Raw genomic sequence first — 18,960 nt, 5'->3', positions numbered from 1 at the left:
CTGCATGTTAGCTGATAGAGGAAAAGAGAGTGACAGGAATGGGTGGAGGCTCACCTGTCAGCCACATCGACAAGAGGCAGCACCGTCCACTGCCACAGGCTCAAGCCTTCATTGGTGGCAACATGCCAGACCATTCTGCCTTGTTCCTTCCCAGTTTTGTTCTCCACTAGCACCAAGGAGACATTTCCCCGCAAGACTCCACGGATGAGCCAGGACATTCGGAGCTGCAAGGGAGAGAAGAGCCGGAGGACGGGTGTTAATGTTAAAAGGAAGCCTCAGGTCCCCTTTCTGGAATTCTCAGGCATGCTGGAGACTCAGCCAGCGTGTGCCCAGTGAGGAAAGCTGATGGCTGCCTGATCTTGCTCAGTCATGAAGGTTCAAGGAGCTCGGCAGGGGCAACGATGGACAATTTTGGAATTTTATGCAGGTCGATCCTAAATTTCACAGGGTTCTGTGTCTGAGGTGATATTAAGATCTCTGGGATAGTAAATGAACTTCCTAAAGGGGATCCAAAGATTCTTGTCTGTGGCCCCAATTCACTTTGTGACCTTGCACAAGTGATTTTATGACTCCGTTTCTTTAATGCCTTAGGTATCATAGATTTTTATTCCCCCCTCCCCAGACTCTAATAATCTTATTTGAATGATACCATACCATGTGTTAGCTAACTGGAGACTCTGACTTGATACCTGGGCACTGGTAGGCAAAGGCGAGATAAAAATCTCATACTGAGGTACTTCCATATGCTTCTTTCAGAATGAGGCTATCCATGTTGACAAAAGGAAGCGACAGTCATATGTTTTCATTGTGTCTTCATTAAAGGTTCCTATGGCATTGTTCCCTAGACATATGAAAGGGACCGTAGCTAATATTTCTAAAAGAGTTTAAGGGTAGTCATGCCCAAAGTCCATTATATACTATAAACCAGGTCTCTGGTCTTTGTGTTTGATAGAAACAATCTGTAAACAACACTTAAAACTTACGATAATTAAAGGATATAATCGCCCCAAATATTCCCGTTCAGATCCTGTAATTAAAAGAATGGCTATTGTGGAATAGAAGGTAAAATGTGTCCTCTGGAAAACTAGAGTTTTCATCTGCTATGGTGCCCCTTTTTCTTTGAATCTCATTGTTTGAAGACATACTTTTCTGTAAATCACCATTCCTTTTATCTCCCAGTCAGCTCAAGGTTTCCTCACAATTTGATCAAAGAGGTCATGTACCATGAACTTTCCACTTTCTTGCGCATGACCTCTTCACTAACAAGGTCACAACTGGCACTGGGATGCCCAGGTGCTGTTCTACTTCTGAGAGCCTGAGTCAGATAAGCCTGGTCTATAACCATAACCTCTTCCCTTAGACCTTTCCCATTTCCCAAATCCAGAGTAGCAAAAATACTTATCATCAATGAGGACTCCCAGGATAATTTAACAAATCTGTTAATGTTTTTTCTGACCTCACTTGGCTTCCTTGTGCAGTCTGGATGCCATGACTAGAAATTTTAATCCTACTATGGCCAACTAACCCCTCTCAGTCCTTAGCCCATGCCCTGCGTGCCCAGTTTGGGGTATTGCTTGGCACATCCGTTCTCTCCTTTTGCTCCTTGGCCACAGAGTATTGCAGATTTGGACTTCTGTGAAATCAGACTGTTGAACCATAATGCCCTGGATGGCTGGTGGTACTTATTCATCCACTGTTGATTTCCATAGTTGATTTCTGAACACACATAGCACAATGGGTGTTTCAAACTCTTCCTCAAACACTAATGCTGTTACCTCTTGGTCTCTAACTCTCCTGACCATTATTTTGATTCTTACTTTACTGATAAAGATTTACTATATTGGGTGAAATCTCCTTTCAGCCTCTCTGCTTTCCTCCCTTCCTTTAAATTCCTCCCCTCCCTCCCTCTTCTTCCTCACCCTTCTCTTCCCCTTCTCTCTTCTTCTTCCGTCTTCTCCTCCTCCTTATTCTTCTTCACACAGATGTTTATTTATCCACCTTCTTCTTTTCCTGTCTTAGAGGAAGATGTATCCTTCATTTTCTTCTATGTTAATCCCTCATGTTTTATCTCCCCCTAGTCCTTGCTTTTCAAAAACTGCTTTCAGCACCTTCAGACCTTCTGGCTCTTCTGCCTACAAATAAAATCAGCTTTTACCTGTCCCAGAAAAATATCCTTTATTTCATCCTGCTAGCTCCTCTGACTTACAGCCTATTTCTGTACCTTCATTCAGATGTTCATATCGTGGGTAACTGGCATGTAGCTGCTTTTATTTCCTAGTTGCCCATTCTTTCTTTAAATTCTTTTAACCTGGCTTCTATTCTCATTACTCTAACAAAGTAGCATTCACAATGTCCTTTATAACTTACTCTTTCAACTCTCTCCATGGCCTCTTAAAGTGCCTCTCTCTCTCTACTTTCTCCCTTCTAAATTCTTTTGTATATCTCGATCACATCTTCCTGTTTACCACTGCCATCTGTGACTCTTCAGTGGTTTTTCACTCCCTATCAATTGATATCAAGGCATTCGTGTTCCTCTATAATCTAAGAAAATAAGCTTTTTAGGCATTCAATGAATATTTATTGAGTACTTATGCTGAGCCACATGTGTCCTCCACCCTAGAATGGTCTAAGAGTTTGAGTTAGATCTGGATTCAGAAACTGTTCTTGTCACTTTGGTCCTTTTGAAGCTCAGTTCTGTATTCTCTAAGATGAGAATAGGTTTATCTACCTTATAGGATTATAGTGACAATTTAATGAGAGATAACAAATAGTGTAACAAAATGGTAAAAAGACATTTTGGCTGAAGCACTGAGGCAATAGATACTACACTTCAAAGTGACGTCTGAGAGCACAATGATGCTGGACTTTCAAGAGGGGTGGATGAAAAGAGGTTACACAATTCTTAATCTCTCATCCATACTTTGGATTTTTAAAAAAGTGGTGGTTGACTACCAGGTGAGAGTTTTTGGAATGTGCTTTTTGTATATCATGAGTTCCACCTCACTTTACCCTCCTGCAAAGACAGTTCCCTCTTCATCCCAAGTCAGATGAGAGAGAGCAGTTTTAAGGATACCACCTTAGGCACTTAATATTAATTCCCCGCAGTTTGGAGATCTCAGTAGAATACTGTCTAACTCCTACGTGGAAAATCCAAAGTACGAACAAGGGGTTGGTTGGCTGCTCTGATGGCAGAACAAAGGCAAGGTGGAAGCATTGAATGGCCTGCACTCCCAGTCTGGCGGCACACGACATGCATGAGCATTACACATAGACTAGAGTGAGCCGTATACAAGGACCCCACGTGGGTCATTTTAGATCTTGTCCAAGAGGGCTTCTTGAAGGGATAAATAGACCTCAGAAGAAGGAAGTTGCAGGCATCTCAAGCTGCCCAAGGACAGAGGAAAGAGTAAGTGACTACCCAGAATGGGGATGCATACGCCCTAGGTAAGGTGAAAGATTCCTAGCCATAGTGGGGGGGGGGTGAGGAGGAAGGTAAATCTCCAAAGAAAGCACAAAAGTGCCCCCCGTGAAAACCAGTAAGCTCTAAACATGTGTCACATCCAGAGAATACCAGTGCCAGATCACCATAACAGTCCTGGTCAAGTAAGAGTTTTCTTGCTCCCCTTGACCTCTTTTCCTTTCCCCGCACTTAAGACCTTGAAGGGTCACAATTTAGCCAGAAGACTAAAGAGGAGGAGAGCTGAGTGAAGAAGGAGAGAGATCAATGACTCTTTCCCTGATTTCAGGCTTCTCACTTGTACTAGGGCCAACTACGGCAAGGGCAGGGGAGGAAAGAAGCCCTCACTTAATTTTTTTTAATTAATTTTTTAAAGATAGTATTTATTTATTTGAGAGAGAGAGAGCAGAGCAGGAGTGAGGGGCAGAGGGAGAGGGAGAAGCAGACTCCCCACTGAGCAGGGAGCCTGATGCAGGGCTCGATCCCAGGACCCTGAGATCATGACCTGAACCAAAGGCAGACCCTTACCCGACTGAGCCACCCAGGTGCCCCAAGAAGCCCTAACTTTAAAGCAAGGTTGAACTTCTGACCAAATGGGCATTTTGATTTCTGAATAAGCCTGTCTTATGTGTTTTGAAGTGACTAAAATCTGTCTGTATTACCTTAGAGCAACCAGATAAGCAATTTTCACCCAGTAGTCCACACGTGGGGGCCCAAGAGATGTTAGTTCCTAGGCTCCCTCAAAACAATCTACATACCAGCTTTGCACCTGACATGAATTTTTCTGCCTCTGTGCTTTTGATCCTTCCATTTCCTCTACCTCTTCTTTCCTTCTCGCCACTTAAAAGAAAATTCAATCTATCTAATTTTCAAGGAAACTTTTCTTATCATCTGTCTCAGAAATGACTTTCCCCCTCTGAAATCTAACAATTGATGCTACTGGGATCATCACAGGACATAGATCTGCTGCCTTGTCTTCCCTCCATCCTGCTTGCACCACAAGTTCCTTCAAGGCAGAGACTGTCTTATCTTGTATTCACAGTCATTGTCAAATGAGGGCACATGGTAGGAGCAGAGTAGTGTTAGAATATATAAAGATGTATACATTTCTAGGAAGAGCTTCCTGTCTTTACCAGGTCCCCTCTCAGGGACAGAAACCAACTTTGCAACTGTGAGTCTCCTTAGCACTTCCCTGCATTCTAGGGGTCGGCTTCCAGGGAAGGGAGGAGGATCCACACATCTTGCAGCTAACTTAGCTGTAGTTGAAATGGCCCAATTCTCAGCTGTTCTTAGGAAACTTTCAGTTAGAAGTAGAGTCTGCTAGTGACCTGAACATGCCAGTGAGATGTAGCCCTCTCATATCAACAGTGGGACCACTGGCTCTCTGACTGTTGAGCTTTCTCCACCTTCCTGCACTATGTTTTAGGCCAATAGGGCCTGCCAAGTAAGAACAGTACTGGCTGCCAAGGAATGGCATCCCTAGCGCCTGAGGGGGTCTACCAGAATCCCTTTTGGTATCAGTCCTTGAGATGATCATACATTCATTCAGTAAATATTTACACCTACCTACTCTGTACTGCATATTATATACATCTTCCCTGTCCTCACGAAGCTTATCATCTAGGCAGAAAGTCTGAACTTAAATGAGTAACTGTAATGTGCTGAGTGTAGCCAAAGGGGAAGTAAACAGAGTCACTTGACAGTAAAGACATAAAACATACAACAGTCAAGTCAAGGGCCACCTGGGTGGCTCAGTTGGTTGAGTGTCCAACTCTTGATTTTGGCTCAGGGTCCCGGGATGGAGCCCCGAGTTGGGCTACCAGCTCAATGGGGAGGCTGCTTGTCTCCCTCTCCCTGCTTGTACTCTCTCTCTCTCTTAAACAAATAAACACATCTTAAAAAAAAAAAAAGACACTCAAGTCAGGGCACTTGACATGACAGTCAGGACTTGGGTCAAGATGACCACTTGACCCAACTGCTCAGAACTGTGGATAAATAGGAGAATTAAAAATTTGACTTTCCTTTCATCTTACAACACCACCACCTATGATCAAAGCAGGAAACATATATCTACAGCTACAACTCAAGCCAAAGCATGCACCAAGTTTTGGTAAAGTGCATTTCTAGAAACAGATGCAAAAGGTTTGGAATGAGATCACAAACTGGCAGCCAGTGAATGGCTAGCAAGGTATGTCTTTCAGCAATTCATTTTTTTTTTTCATCCACTGAGTGTTTAGTAAGGTGATGTATCCAGGTGATACTATTCTTCCTCAAATATAAGAAGTCTAGAACCCTCTGGTCTTTCACTTGGCCTACTTCTCACCTGTAGTTATCCCTAGTCATTCCAGATTTACCTCTAAAAGTCAGTCAGTGCTTTGCTACTCGGAGTGCGATGTTCAAGATGGCGTCCTGGGTGTTACCTGGGAGCTTGTCAGAGAGGCAGCATTTCTAGCCTCATCCAGACTCACTGCATGAGAATCTGCAAAGAAGCAACCCCTGGGGCCCTGCTCCTGTGCTCCTAGGACTCATCCCACTTCCTTTCTGGAATGCCCTGGAAGCAATTGCCCTCTGCATCAAGCTTCCTTCTCGGGTGGCTTATCAGACTATCCATGTTTTCTTGCCTGTTGATGATGGGATAACTCGGGGTTTGTGCTCCAATATCGAAGTGAATCAATGGTGTGACTTTAAGCCAACAACTTAGCCCCTCTGCACCTCCATTTTCTTATAGACAAATTTGTGATAATAGCCACAACTTCCCTGCCAACCTTAAAAGGTGGTTGTAAAGACTGAGTGAGATAAAGAATGTGGAAGTAGAGCCCACATGTGGTGAATAAAATGGTTATAGCGGTGGTTTTCAACCGGGGCTGCAAATCAGAATCACCTAGGGAGTTTTCACAACTACTCATGTCTGAGTTCCCACCCCAGATTCTGATTTAATTGGTCTTGGGCAGGTCCTGGGCATCAGCAGTCCTCAGATCTCTCCAGGTGATTCTAAAGTACATCCTAGGCTGAGACCACTGGGGAGATGGGGCTACTTAGGGCTAGAAGTAGCCTGGCCTTCTCGGTGAGAGGTCCATTCTCATCTTGGACTTTGAGTAAGAGGTAATTCCTAATAACTAAAAAATGGCTTAACAGGTGCCCATCACCAAGGTGTACGAGAAGTGTCTTTCCTGCAAGGGGGAGGACACAGACCCCAGGAGAGGGCCTTCATGCGGCTGCCATGTCATCCCCGGGCCAAGACTGAGGACAGCCCTGCGGGAAAGCAGGGATGACCTAAGGATGCAAATGGGACCAGAACTCTCCTCTTGGACCTACAGGGTAAGTTTCTTACCAATTTCTTAATTAGAAGATCTCAAGGGCTGATGTCAATTCTTTCTGAATATCCCTTATTCATTATTTGTATCTAAGTGTATGGAGCAACTATCAGGACAGATGGCAGGCTCAAGGCTCAGACTTCCATTTTCCTTATAAATACAGTCCCAGATAAAAGAACCCCTCGGATGCCATTATATGTAGATATCCATGCAAGGTAGACTTTGCTTGATACTGACAGTTAAGGATCAGGTGCTCAGAGTGGGCAAAAAACATTCTTGGAGTTTGATCTTACTAAGACCAATTTCTATCTGGGGGCCTATAGGATAATTTGTTAATTGACTATTTACTGAATACCAGAGAGCTGTGCTAGGCACTTGTACATTTGCTGTCTTGTTTTTCTACTCATAACATTCCTTCCTATAGGTATTATCGGACCCATTTTTCAGATGTGGGATCCAAAGCTTAGGTAGGTGAAGTCACCCGAGGTCGCTGAGCCCTTGTGCTGCAGACCTGGATTCTATGCTAGGGTCTGTGCTGTTTCTACCACATCGATAGCGCTACATACATGTAACACGTTGTGGTAACACTTAAATCTTTGGGAGGTGTATTGTGAAGGTTTTCGAGACCCTTGTTGCTCCAAGAGTGGTCTAAAGCAGCAGTATTGGCATGACCTGGGAACTCATCAGAAATATAGGCTCTCAAGTCCCACCCCAGGTCTGCTGAGTCAGAATTTATATTTTAACAAGATCTTAGCTCAGAAATACCTTCATAATAGAGGAATTAGGGAGATAGAGGGTTTTAAACCATTTGCAACCTTTGTCTCTGCCAGACAATGAGTCGTCATATATGTGTGTGTGTGTGTGTGTGTATGTATTCACACAAATATGAGACATCTTATACAAATCCTAAATAATGTTTGTGAGAAATAACACTTGTCGGAGGCTGTAACAATAAAAATGTTGATCCTTCTAGACACGTCCTAGTAGATACAGGTTATAAATGATAGCTTTTGACTAATAAACTCTTTGATATGCAGACAGCAAATGAGACAAGTGAGAAGAGACAACGCCAGGAACACGCCACCGGCAATTATATTTTCTGGCTCCAGCAGACCCTTTCACAAGGGCCTCCCCCCCAACCTTGGTGGGGCCTGATAGACTTTCCAATTATGTACTACCAGTGTTTGTCATTTTATTAATTAAAGTTCTGTACGTAAGGCAAGAGCAGCATTGTGGCTAGGCCTAACGCTATTATTTCTCTCATGGCCCTTTCCTCCTCCAGAGGTAATTACTGCAATTTTATGTCGAGAATATGCCCTGTGTTTGCTATGCATACCTCGTGGCAACTTCACAACAATCTCTTGAATCCATTAAAAAAATATCAGTGTGGAATTTAGGCTGAAGTCGGACAAAAGAGACTCCGTGATATCAAATAATGTCCGTTCTGCGTGCAGCACCCCCAAATGTAGGTCACGTTGTGAGGGGGAAGGTACGAGTTTTCTTCTTCTTTCTGAAGGGCTGCATGAGTTCCTGTGGTACAGACAAGGCCTGGATGGATGGTCTAGTGTGTATTTCACTTCAACAGAAGGAAATGCTTTTTCACAGAAAGAGATGCTCAAAGACGAGCTTGCCTGGGGGGTGGTGTGTGCTCCCCAGACATTCCCCAGCCTGGGGGGTCATCCAGCAGTGACTGGGCAACCAGGACTGGAGTTGTTGTCAGGGACATCCGAGCTTTGAATGGACGTTAAGGCTCCTTCCCAACCTAAGCTGCCACGGGGCTGTGATTCTGGTGTGAACTGGTAATTTTAAGAGTTCCCTGGTTTCAACGTGGTCTCTTATTAACTTTAATTGAGCGTATTGACTCACTGCAAAACCCAGTGTTTTTGTATGCCATCTCCTAATTCACCTGGAAAAAAAAAATACCAGCTCTCGAGCTATAAATAGCCTAATGAAAAATCAACCCAACACAGCAAGAAGCAGACCAGATGCAGATTTCTGATAACAAGCAAATAAAATATGCTGGCAAATACTGGCAATTACGGAGGCTTAAGAAATGCTGGATTCCTGGCCATGTGGGGGACTTAAAAGATTGAGCTCCTTTCTGAAAACGGCACCCCATGTCTCCTCCTTTCTGAGGCATCGCTTCGAAGCCAGAAACAGCCAGACAGGGAAACCTACATGCCCCCTTTGTGAAAACACAGCAAGAAAACATGAAGGTTGTATATAAAAATAATAACAGTGGGATCCCTGGCTGGTGAGGTTATGGAGTTATTGGTATTTTTTTTTTCCTCCTTTGGTTTCCTAAATTTTTTACAATAAGCATCTCTCACTTTTTGATAACCTGAACAAAAACAATAAAATAAATGTCATGTACACAGCTATTAAAAGCATGTTTATGAAGAATAACACTGATCTAGGAAAATAGTAAGTAAAGAAAGGAGGCATAAAATACTTCTATGGTATGATGTCAAATTTGTATAAACCCTTTTCACTCTGCTCAAATTGACATCCGTGTGTCTGGAAGGAAATATACCAACATGGTACGAGGGGTTACCTTTGGGGGGTAAGACTGTGGGCAATTTCAATTTTCTTCATGCTTTCCTGTATTTTCCTAATGTTCTGCAATGAACATAGAGCACTTTTGTAATCAGAAAAAACAATAAACACTATATTAAAAATGGCAGCAAGGGAGGTCTCTGACGTCATTTGAAAGTGGGGGAAAAAGAGTGCTTTCCTTTCACCTCCTTAGGGGAGGATCAGTTTCTCTTGCCTTCGTCGTGTGGACTTTTTGGGGAAGACCAGGGAAGGTGGGAGCTTCTGGGGAATGAGCGCTGTGGACAAAGCATAAGCTTTGAAATCAAAGAGCAGTTCTGTCTTTATTTGTGGCATACTCAGTGCCTCAGTCCTCATCTGTAAAATGGGGCCAATCACATTCTGCTCAGAGTCACCGGGGGACTCTAATAAGATTATTAAAGAGCCCAGTGCCCAGCCACCAAATGCATTCAATCAGTGTTAGTTCCCTCCTCTTGCATTGGAAAGAGCAGGCAGGGAACACCATGTTAGAGATAAACAGTCCACCCCCCCCAAAAAAAAAGAAAAAAAAAAAAGAAAGGGACAGGATGAAAGATGCTGCATTTAAAAATTTCAGTTCAGTGTTCTATCTTCCAGTTTCGCCAGAGTTATCTTTCCCGTCTTATGGGAAGAAAAGGGTGATATTTTCTTTTGAGTTACATTGCGATGGAAATTCTTGAGCTAACAGCCTTCTCTGTACCTCCGTCCCTCTGTGTGTGATGGGGAAAATGCTGCAAAATAGCTTTGTAATCCTCTAGCTGGCGAACAGGATCGACTCTGTGCAATGAAAGTCTACAGCCTTTACGGATGGTCAGTGCAGAGAATGGACCCCAGGCACATGAGTGTCTGCAGGGGCCCAGGGCCACTTAGGGAGTGTTTATTCTGACAGCTGGGGAGAGCCTGTGCTTTCAACCCCCGCCCCCCCCCCCCCCCCCGTATATGGCCTTTGAATGTGTGGTAAGGATCGCCAGTAGGCGCCACAAGCGTCCACGATCAGCAGGTGGATTCTGAATGGGATCCAGATCTCTGCCAAGTGCCCAGGAGGATTTTATTCACACCCATGAGCCTTTACAGTAATTCTCCCTATGCCTCAGTTTCATCTTGTAATAGAGAAGTATTAATTTTGAATGGCTCAAAGGTATTAAATTAATTATGTTCGACTGCAATTACAGTTGCCGTTGATTACTTTGGGCCATCAGCATAGTGTCCTGGCAGCGTCAGCCGCATCACTGTAAGTGGTGGCAGAATGCGAGGTGCCAGTGGCTTCCCAGCTCTGGATAATGAGGGGAGAATAATTGTGGCTCAGAAATCTCAGTAGGGCCATGTTTGCTGGATCCTTGAGCATCAAGGAGTGGTCTCCTTGTTAGCTCCTATCCTGGACCAGGGTCATGCTGTGTAATTAATGATTGATGAAGCAGATTCATGGGACACGTTCTTCTGGTGCTAATCCTAGGCCCTGTGCAAAATAACGCTCCCAATCTTTGCACATGTTGCTATGGACCGAGAAGAGAAACGAGAACACGCACAATGTCTGAATTCATGGTGGACTGACTTCTGCCTGCCTGTGCAAAGTAAGAGGAGATAATAATAATTGTTTCCGTCCATAAAACACTGTAGGGATTACAAAGAGTTTTCGCATTTTCATTTGATCCCTGCAGCAAGTAAAACAGGTATTTTTATCCCCAGTTAGGGAGGACTGACTTGCTTGAAGTCACGTGAATTATAAGGGGCAGAGCTGGGATTTAAACTCAGGAGACCTAAGCCCAGTGACCTTCAAGTGTTTGCAGATTTGGCTTTGGAGGGAGACAGCCGTTGGTCTGAATCCTGGCTCCGCCTCTTACTAGCAGGGCAACCCAGGGCAAGTCACTTAACTTCTCTAGGCCCCAGGGTCTCCGTCAGTGCATGGGGGTAATGAGGCCTCACAAGTGCGTGTTGGTGAGGAGATGAAACATTGTGATAAGGTACGTGACATTCTTACGTAGTCCTAGCCACACGACAAGGGATTGATATTTAAAAAAGGCTGGAGATGGGTATTAGGGAGGGCACGTACTGCATGGTGCACTGGGTGTTATACGCAAGTAATGAATAATGGAACTTTACATCGGAAACCGGGGATGTACTGCATGGTGACTAACATAATATAATAAAAAAATAATTATTAAAAAAAACTTTTAATATTAAAAAAAAATGCTCCCTCGGTTGGCTTACCAGCTATGAAGGGTCCCTTCCTCAGACCCAGACTCAGGAAGGTTTCTTTTTCCCAGGAGCACAAAGAGTTAGGATGTTTGAGGGCTCTAGTTAAGAACTCTAGCTTGCTTTTTAATGTAATGCAGCTGAGTGATCCCCACGCTACCTGGAGACCAGGACTTGTCATACTCAAAGTATGTATTTTTAACTTTTCTGCCGAGTAAACACACCAAAGAGATCCCAGATTCCTGTAGTCTATCTCCAGCATGGCTGGCCACGCGATGGGTTTGGGAAATGAGTCCTTGCTGGTTTACTGCCTGACGGGGAGACTTCTGTGACCTTCCCTCCCTCACTCCTGCCAGGCATCTGCGTGCCCATTCAACCCAGCCAAGTTCCAAGCTATGGCTCTGATCCTGTCCCTGCAGCTGCCCACCCTTTGCATCCTGCGGGGGCTCCCCCTTGACTACCTTGGAGGGAGTGGTTGAGCAGCTACTTTTGAAGTTAGGAGACTAGTATTTCAGTCCTGGTTTCTGCATGCCTTAACCTGTGACCTTGGGGGTGTCTCTTAGCCCTCTGAGGCTCTTCCTCTGTGGAATGGGGTAAGTTTCACTCATCTCACAGCGTGACTGCAGAGGTGGGCAGGCTCTGTGGTCTCTGACATTATAGAGGATTCTTTTTCTTTATGTTCAGTTAGTCACCATACAGTACATCATTGGTTTTTGATGTAGTGTTCAGTGATGCATTGGCTGCGGATAACACCCAGCGCTCATCACCACACGTGCCCTCCTCAACACAGACTATGGGTGTGACGTTATCACAGGTGGATCGTCGTTAGAGACTGACAGTGGGGTTCCGATCTCTTAGTCATCCAGTGGGTCTGTGGAAAAGCCATTTGGAAAATGCCTCCGGAGCCACTTCCAACATCTACCCACTTCTTCTCGGACGCAAAGTGGCACATGCTTAGGGCCCAGGTTAAGGCTCTAAGAGTAGTGTCTTCATCACAGGGGATGTGAATGGCTGCCAGAGCTAAGGTCCTCCTGGAGTTTCAGACTCAAGGTCAGAGTGAGGGTGACTCATAGGGTGGTGGGTGGGGGGACTAGCATCATTGAGGCAGACTTTAGGGGTGACCGAGGCAGGGCAGACATTCCTCAAAACGCACCATCTACGGGCCTAATGCTGGGGTGGGGGATGGAGTGAGGTCACACAAGGTGAGGCGGACTTTGGGCTTCAGAGAGAGGCCGTGGGGGCTGGCGCTCTTCCTTGGGGTTTCTTAAACTGGGGGACATACGCCTCCCCAGTCTTCCTGGGGGGACCCAAAACCACAGGATAAACAGGGTGTATCTTCCTGAAGTCTTAGCCATTCTATATTAGGTAATGAGTCATGTTTTTGAATCCAAACAAACAGGCAATGTTAGGGAATAGTATAGAGAGCTGGCGTTCATTCTCAAGTTATAAAAAGGGATGTTAAAAGTGAGGCATGTGATGTTCTGCTCAGGGTCGTTTCGCCAGACTCGCTCCGTGTTTTCGTGTCTTCCTGTTCTGTCAGGCCATCCCCTTACATGCTGTAGCTGTCCCTTTCCCAGGAGTCCCCCCGGGGGAAAGCACATGTGGCCACACTGCTGGCTGGCCGTGCATGATCGCAGGCTCCCTCCTTATTCGTGAGTGTGACACTATCCTCTCTAGGTGTCTGCTGCCACGGTGGGAGTGGGGGTGGAGGGAGGCCGTGGAGAAAGTGCAGAAAAGGGACTTTTGCTCGATTGGAAGAGGCTGTTCCCCATGCTCTTGGTGGTGGGAATGGAAGGGGTGAGGGGTCCGTCTGTCCCTGGGAGAGCATCAGCTTCCCTGGACCCCAGTCACTGAGCTGGGCAACATCCCCCTTCCCCTCTATTGCCAGGTCATCCAGAGCAGAGCAGATGCCAAATTCTCCAGACTCAGGGCCCTCAGACAGGGCAGCCACCAGCCTCTGATCTTGGAATCACCACAGAAGTCAGGTCATGATAGGAACAGCAGCAGCAGAGAAGCAGAAACCACATGTACCACTTATAATCACCCACTATGTGTCCAGCTCCAGGCCGGGCACTTTCTACGCCCATCTACTAGTTTTTCCCAACAATCCTGGAGCTGAGAAGAGGGAGGTGATCTGCACAAGGCCCCCCACTACAAAGTGGAAGGACCCCACCAAGGTCTAAGTGGCCCCAAGGAGTTGCTCTCCCCACCACACTCCCCTGCCTTGGTGATGCTCCTTTTGACCTGGCCCTGCGTGACCATCTGGGTTCCTTGGCACATGGGTGATGTCACGTGTGTTGGGCCATGGGGCAGGAGGGAGCCCGAGGGGCACTGTGCTTTCTGTGGGGGCCCGTCATCATGTCTCCCTGGGCAGACAGTAGACACCCCAGCTGGATATTACATAGCTAGCAAGGAGTCCCAGCCCTGTTCCCCAAAGGTTCCCAAGAGGGAAGGGGACTGGGGCAGAGAACAGAGAGTGGAACCCAGCCCCCCAACCCCGGAAAATCCATTTGGCAAGCACTGGCGCCTGGAGCTGTCCAAAGGTGAGCCGGCCTTCCCTGTGATCATCCCGCCACTGCGTGGACGTCACGGCGTTTGGTGAGATGGGGGTTGGGGTCCAATTCCCACATACCTGACCCAAGGAGCTCAGGCTTGTGGGAGGGGAGCCAGGGATGATGTCACCCTGGAAAGCCCCTAGCGTGGCTCTGGTCCCTATTTACAAAGACGATTTCTATAGCCACCCTAAGGTGTCTGTGCAGCGTTACCTGGCCACACAAGGACAGAGGCTGGTCCCAGGCAGAGCCTGGTCCCAGGTGGAGCCTGGTAAGGACCAGCTTGCCCTTTCACTGGTCAGCAGTTGGCCTGGACACAGGGCAGGATGGGTGACTAGAGAGAGGGGAAGGTCCCCGTCTCCCCAGATGGGCATGTGTTCTCTAGAAGGTGGAATGGATCCAGGAGATGACAACCTTATTCAAGGTCAAGACCAGGAGGCCTCTTGGAATAGTGTTTCCTTCCTGATTTGCTAAAACAAATGAGACCACGTGGGCTGAAGAATAAGGCACACACAAGGCACACATCACGTTCGGGTCCTCTCGGTGAGTAACAATGTCCCGTTGGCCACTCAGGAATTAGGCCCAGCGACTGGTCTCAGCCTGGGGAGAGACTAAGTGGGTAACGGGATTGCTACAAAATGGGGCGGAGTTTCCTTCCTGCCTGCAGAGACGAGGAGTCTGTGTGGGTGGGCACGGGCTCTGAGTTAGGCAAGAGCAATGCCAGTCCTCAGGGATGCCGTGCAGGTCCGCAGCAGCACCCTGCAAGTGGGGAAGGTACCATCGGCCCCCTCCCCCCACCCCAGGGGCAGGGCAGGGCAGAAAGAGCATGAGGCTCAGACTAAAAGGTCTGGGTTTGCTCTTGCTTTTGCACTTACTGGCTCTGCATCTCTGGGTCCATTTCTTTCCTGCTTTGCTGAGAAAGGCTGCTCCCACCCCCTGGGCTGCCCTGCACACGCCCGCACCCAGATCTGCTCCGTAAAGCCAGCCGAGCAGAACGCCCTTGTCGAGGGATCAGTTGGGGCTGTTAAAGGAAGAGCCTTCTCCTTCCGTTTTTTTCCTCCACCTCAAGCATCCTGTAATAACTATGGTTGCTCCTCCTTGTTTTTTGCCTTTCCATGGAGGATTCTGCCTCTGAGTTTCATAAGCTCTTAAAATATAACAGTCAGAAAAGAACTTCTCTTCCTCTTGTCTGAAAGTCCTATTTGTCTGCCCCTGGGCTAGAGAGTGGGGTCCGCTTACATAAACCCTAATGACCCCAGCCATGGCTCACCTCATTTTGCTTTTGAGTTACACTGAGATGCTGGAGAACCCCCTGCCAGCCAGGTCCCTGGCAGGATGGGCCCCATGTCCAGGAATGATCTCTGCCACCATCAAAAGTCTCACCGAGTCAACCAGAGAGCAATCTGCTGAAAAATTCCCTGGCTTACAGGCTTCAGGGCCCTGCCTGCCCTGGGGGGCCTTTCTCAGAGGGGTTTTGCACAGGGCTTAATCGATGGCAGAGGGCAAGTTCAGATGTCAAGCTGCTCTCCCATGTCCCTCTGGGCCACATTTACCGGTTTTAATGACAACAAATGGAGGGCTCCTTCCCCGCAGGCCAGTTCCCCTGCCGACCTGAGGAGGCCTGCTGGTGGCCTTCGGTCCTGATCTTAGGAGTCCTAGGCTAATCGAAGCTGATCCCTTTATCACCACAGGGCTGACATTAGGGTCAGAAAGGCCCCAAGTGTGTTCCAGGATCCCAGAGGGTATGTCCGTGTGCGTGCACGTGTGTGGGGCAGGGCAGAGGAGGCTGTGGCTCCGGCAAGATCAGAAAAACCCGCAGCTGGGAACTCACCTGCCCTTGGGTGTTGCCACCAATTAAGTGGGTCCCATCCCACTTCCTGGGCCCCTTTCCTTCCTGCAGTTCGGAGAAGGAAAGCTGCTTCCATCTTTTGTTGGAGAGGGAAAGCGAATGAGGGAAGCCCACTTTTTCTCTCCCCAGGCCTTGTTCTGTCCTGAGAACACGGTTTAAAATATTCTAGTCACAGGCAGGCTATTCAAATAAAATAGAATTTCAAACCGCACGGGGCTTGTTGAGACATTCAGGCTTCTGGGCCGCGTGAAAGGCAGGGGGAGGGGCGGAGACGGCCCCCCCTCCCGACTCTCCCGTCCTCTTTATTACCAGCAGCTGCGATGCTAGACACATCCGAGTGTGTCTCCCAGCCAAGGCGGACAGAGCAGGTCTGACAGCGAGCAAACACACGAAAGCCACCACAAGTCTCCCCTCCCCAGTGGCAACTTTAATTATTTGAACTGGAGCTCAGCAAAATAAAAATAAAAATAAAAATAAAATAAAATCTGAATATTGTAAGTGCCTCTCCAGTTTCCCGCAGAGAATAGCTTGGGGGAGGCAAAAAAATACAACGCTCTCTCTTGTTCGTGGCTGGGCTAGGCAGCGGCCTTTAAATATTCATGCCCCGTGTGCAAGTGTGCTGTGCGAGGGAGGAGCAGGCGGTGCCTGCACAGGGCTGGCCAGGGAGAGGCTCGGGGCCAGCGGTGGGGACTGCAGGCATCCGGACGCAGGAGGCTGGAGCCCGCGGGCTTCTGGAATACCCAGGAAGCTAACTGGCACAAAGGCACACCCTGGCTACGTCTCTACGATCCATCGGTGGGCATCTGACCTGCCTCCCAGTGTGTTGCTCTCCCAGCCCCTTCTGCCTCCACCGCCTGTGTCCCCCACCCTGTCATTTCTCACCACTTCTGACTCATCTCTCTAAAAGGCAAGTTTCATCACGGGTAGTGGAGGAAAACTCTCTGCACGGACTCAGAATGAATTTCGGTGACAACTGGCAGGTGCATCTCTGGCCAATTATTTTCAAGTGTCAATGTGCATCCAAATCGCTGAGGGTGGGGTTTGAAAAATGCAGATTCCCAGGCCCCGCTCTGGGGCGTCATCCTGGAGGACCAGGGTGGGACCTAGCAATCTACACTGATCGTGTTTTCTAAGTGCTGGCAACTGCAGAAACAGAGGCCTACTGGTCAGGTTGTATCTAGATTTCCAAGGAAATGCACAGAAGGCGACGCCAGTTCTCTTTTGGGAAACTGCTGATGATTGTGGGGCTTCTTGAGGGAGCACTTTGAGATATTCTGCAATTGCTTCAACTCCCAAGTGTTGAGGGACCCTAGGGCTCCCAGGACTGGTGTGCATTTAGAAGAGATGCTCAGTGCTGGGTGTCAGCCCTGGAGCTTGGCCAGCCTCTCGGTCCCTGGGGGCTTGACCCTCATCAGAGACCTTCACCCATCTCTGCCTCGTGTCCCCTTCCTGCACCTGGCCCTATAGCCAACGAAGACCCCTTTCAAGTTGGTGGGGTTTGAAGGCCCCGAGTTAACCCCACACAGTTCACACAGCAAAGAACCATCCCGTCACCGACGTTTGCCAACCTGGGAGAAGGAAATCAACTCGCTGCCTTCTGCGTTTAGGATCTGAATAAAATAGATGGCAAGGCTTACAAACCTGGAAATGCATATTTCTATTTTGGTTATTTATTTTTCTGATGAAAAACATTTCCCCCAACACGGGGAATTCAAGACACATCAGCACTAGATGAATGGTCTGCAAACCTGAATATGAATTAGCTGTGCTCTCAGAGTGGAATGGTCTCACCGCCTTCCCTTCATTACCCCTGCTGAGCCAAGTTCTGGGAAAGGGCAGGAAATAGCAGAAATAGCCCAGAGCAAATTTGACTAGAGGGAAAATAAAATAGGCCAGTAAAACAAAACAGCTGTTTAAGCTATTGATCAACCAAAGGTTATCAGGGAAATGATGAAGTATTAGAAAAATATCATTTTTAACCTTGACATTTCTTACTCTAGAATTAGGCTCATGTTACAGCCAGTGAAGAATAAATTTAAAAATCAAATGGTTTTAAGGATCCCCCTGACCTCTTAAGAAGGCCAACAACCTCTCCTCATTTAGATTTCCCTCCTAAGAAGCCTTTCCTCGCGGGAGTCCGCTGGGAGGCACCTCGGAAATGTCAGTGATGACTGGGTAACCCACCACCTGCATCAGATAGCGGGATTTCTCAAATACAGTTTCACGTAATCGGTCTATTTATTTGTGCTCTGACTTCTTCCAAAAAGGACTTAAGGTGGCTCGCAGAGATACATACAATCTAGTAAGGTAACATAAACTAGAAGAGGGTGAGAAATTGGCCAACTCTTGGCTTAGAAAATCCAGCCGGCTGGATAGGGACTGCACATCATGAACCCCTATTGGCTTACTAAGAGGGGAGCCTCAGATTTAATTTGACCATTCTTCCGATTAAAAAAAAAATTCATTGATACGTTCTTGTTTGTGTTTGCCTGTGAGTTTGTATCTCACAAAAAGCCTGGAGGGCTGCGCTTAGCTGCGACCCTGAGCTGCGGAAGCCTGACTGCCTGCACCTCCCCGGGGCTTCGCGGAGTCAGCGCAGGGGGAGCGAGTCTGGTCAGTTTCACGCAGTCCACAGCTTGAAAGGAAACAAATTGCTCAGGGGGCACAGAGCTATTCCTGAAGCAAAGCCAGGAAGGGACTTCTCCTGTGAGTTTCCAGAAAGAGAGGACTGGCCAAATCTGAAGTACGTGTTGGCTTTCTGCTCGGTGCAAGAGGTTGATCGCGTGCCGCGGGGTAGCGCAAAGAAGCAGAGGCACGCAGGGCCCTCGGAGAACCTGGAATCTGGTTTTGGCTCATGTCCTCTCCCTCCCTCCCCATTCTCCTTACCTATGCTTCCTCAAGGTGCCAGGAACTGTTGGCTAAGTACTGTCATGCTCACTTTGTGCCAGGCGCTGTGATAATCCCGGAGTACATATTAACCTTTTTAATCCTTTCCTCTTTGGGGTAGGCACTCCTATTGTGTCC

At 47.3% G+C, this 18,960-nt stretch overlaps 1 protein-coding gene across 1 annotated transcript in view; it reads right to left on the bottom strand.

Annotated features, from left to right (window-relative positions):
* ALK (ALK receptor tyrosine kinase) overlaps nucleotides 1–18,960 on the bottom strand; it is a 655,077-nt gene that overhangs the window by 93,233 nt on the left and 542,884 nt on the right. The window contains exon 9 of the mRNA XM_044379628.3: nucleotides 55–224. Coding sequence (XP_044235563.2) covers nucleotides 55–224 — 170 coding nt within the window. The remainder of the gene's footprint in view (nucleotides 1–54; nucleotides 225–18,960) is intronic.

This window comes from Ursus arctos, unplaced genomic scaffold (genome assembly GCF_023065955.2).
Source record: "Ursus arctos isolate Adak ecotype North America unplaced genomic scaffold, UrsArc2.0 scaffold_8, whole genome shotgun sequence".
In the NCBI taxonomy this organism is placed as follows: domain Eukaryota; kingdom Metazoa; phylum Chordata; class Mammalia; order Carnivora; family Ursidae; genus Ursus; species Ursus arctos.
The sequence above is the reverse complement of the archived record's forward strand: the minus strand, read 5'-3'. Positions and strand labels throughout refer to the sequence as shown.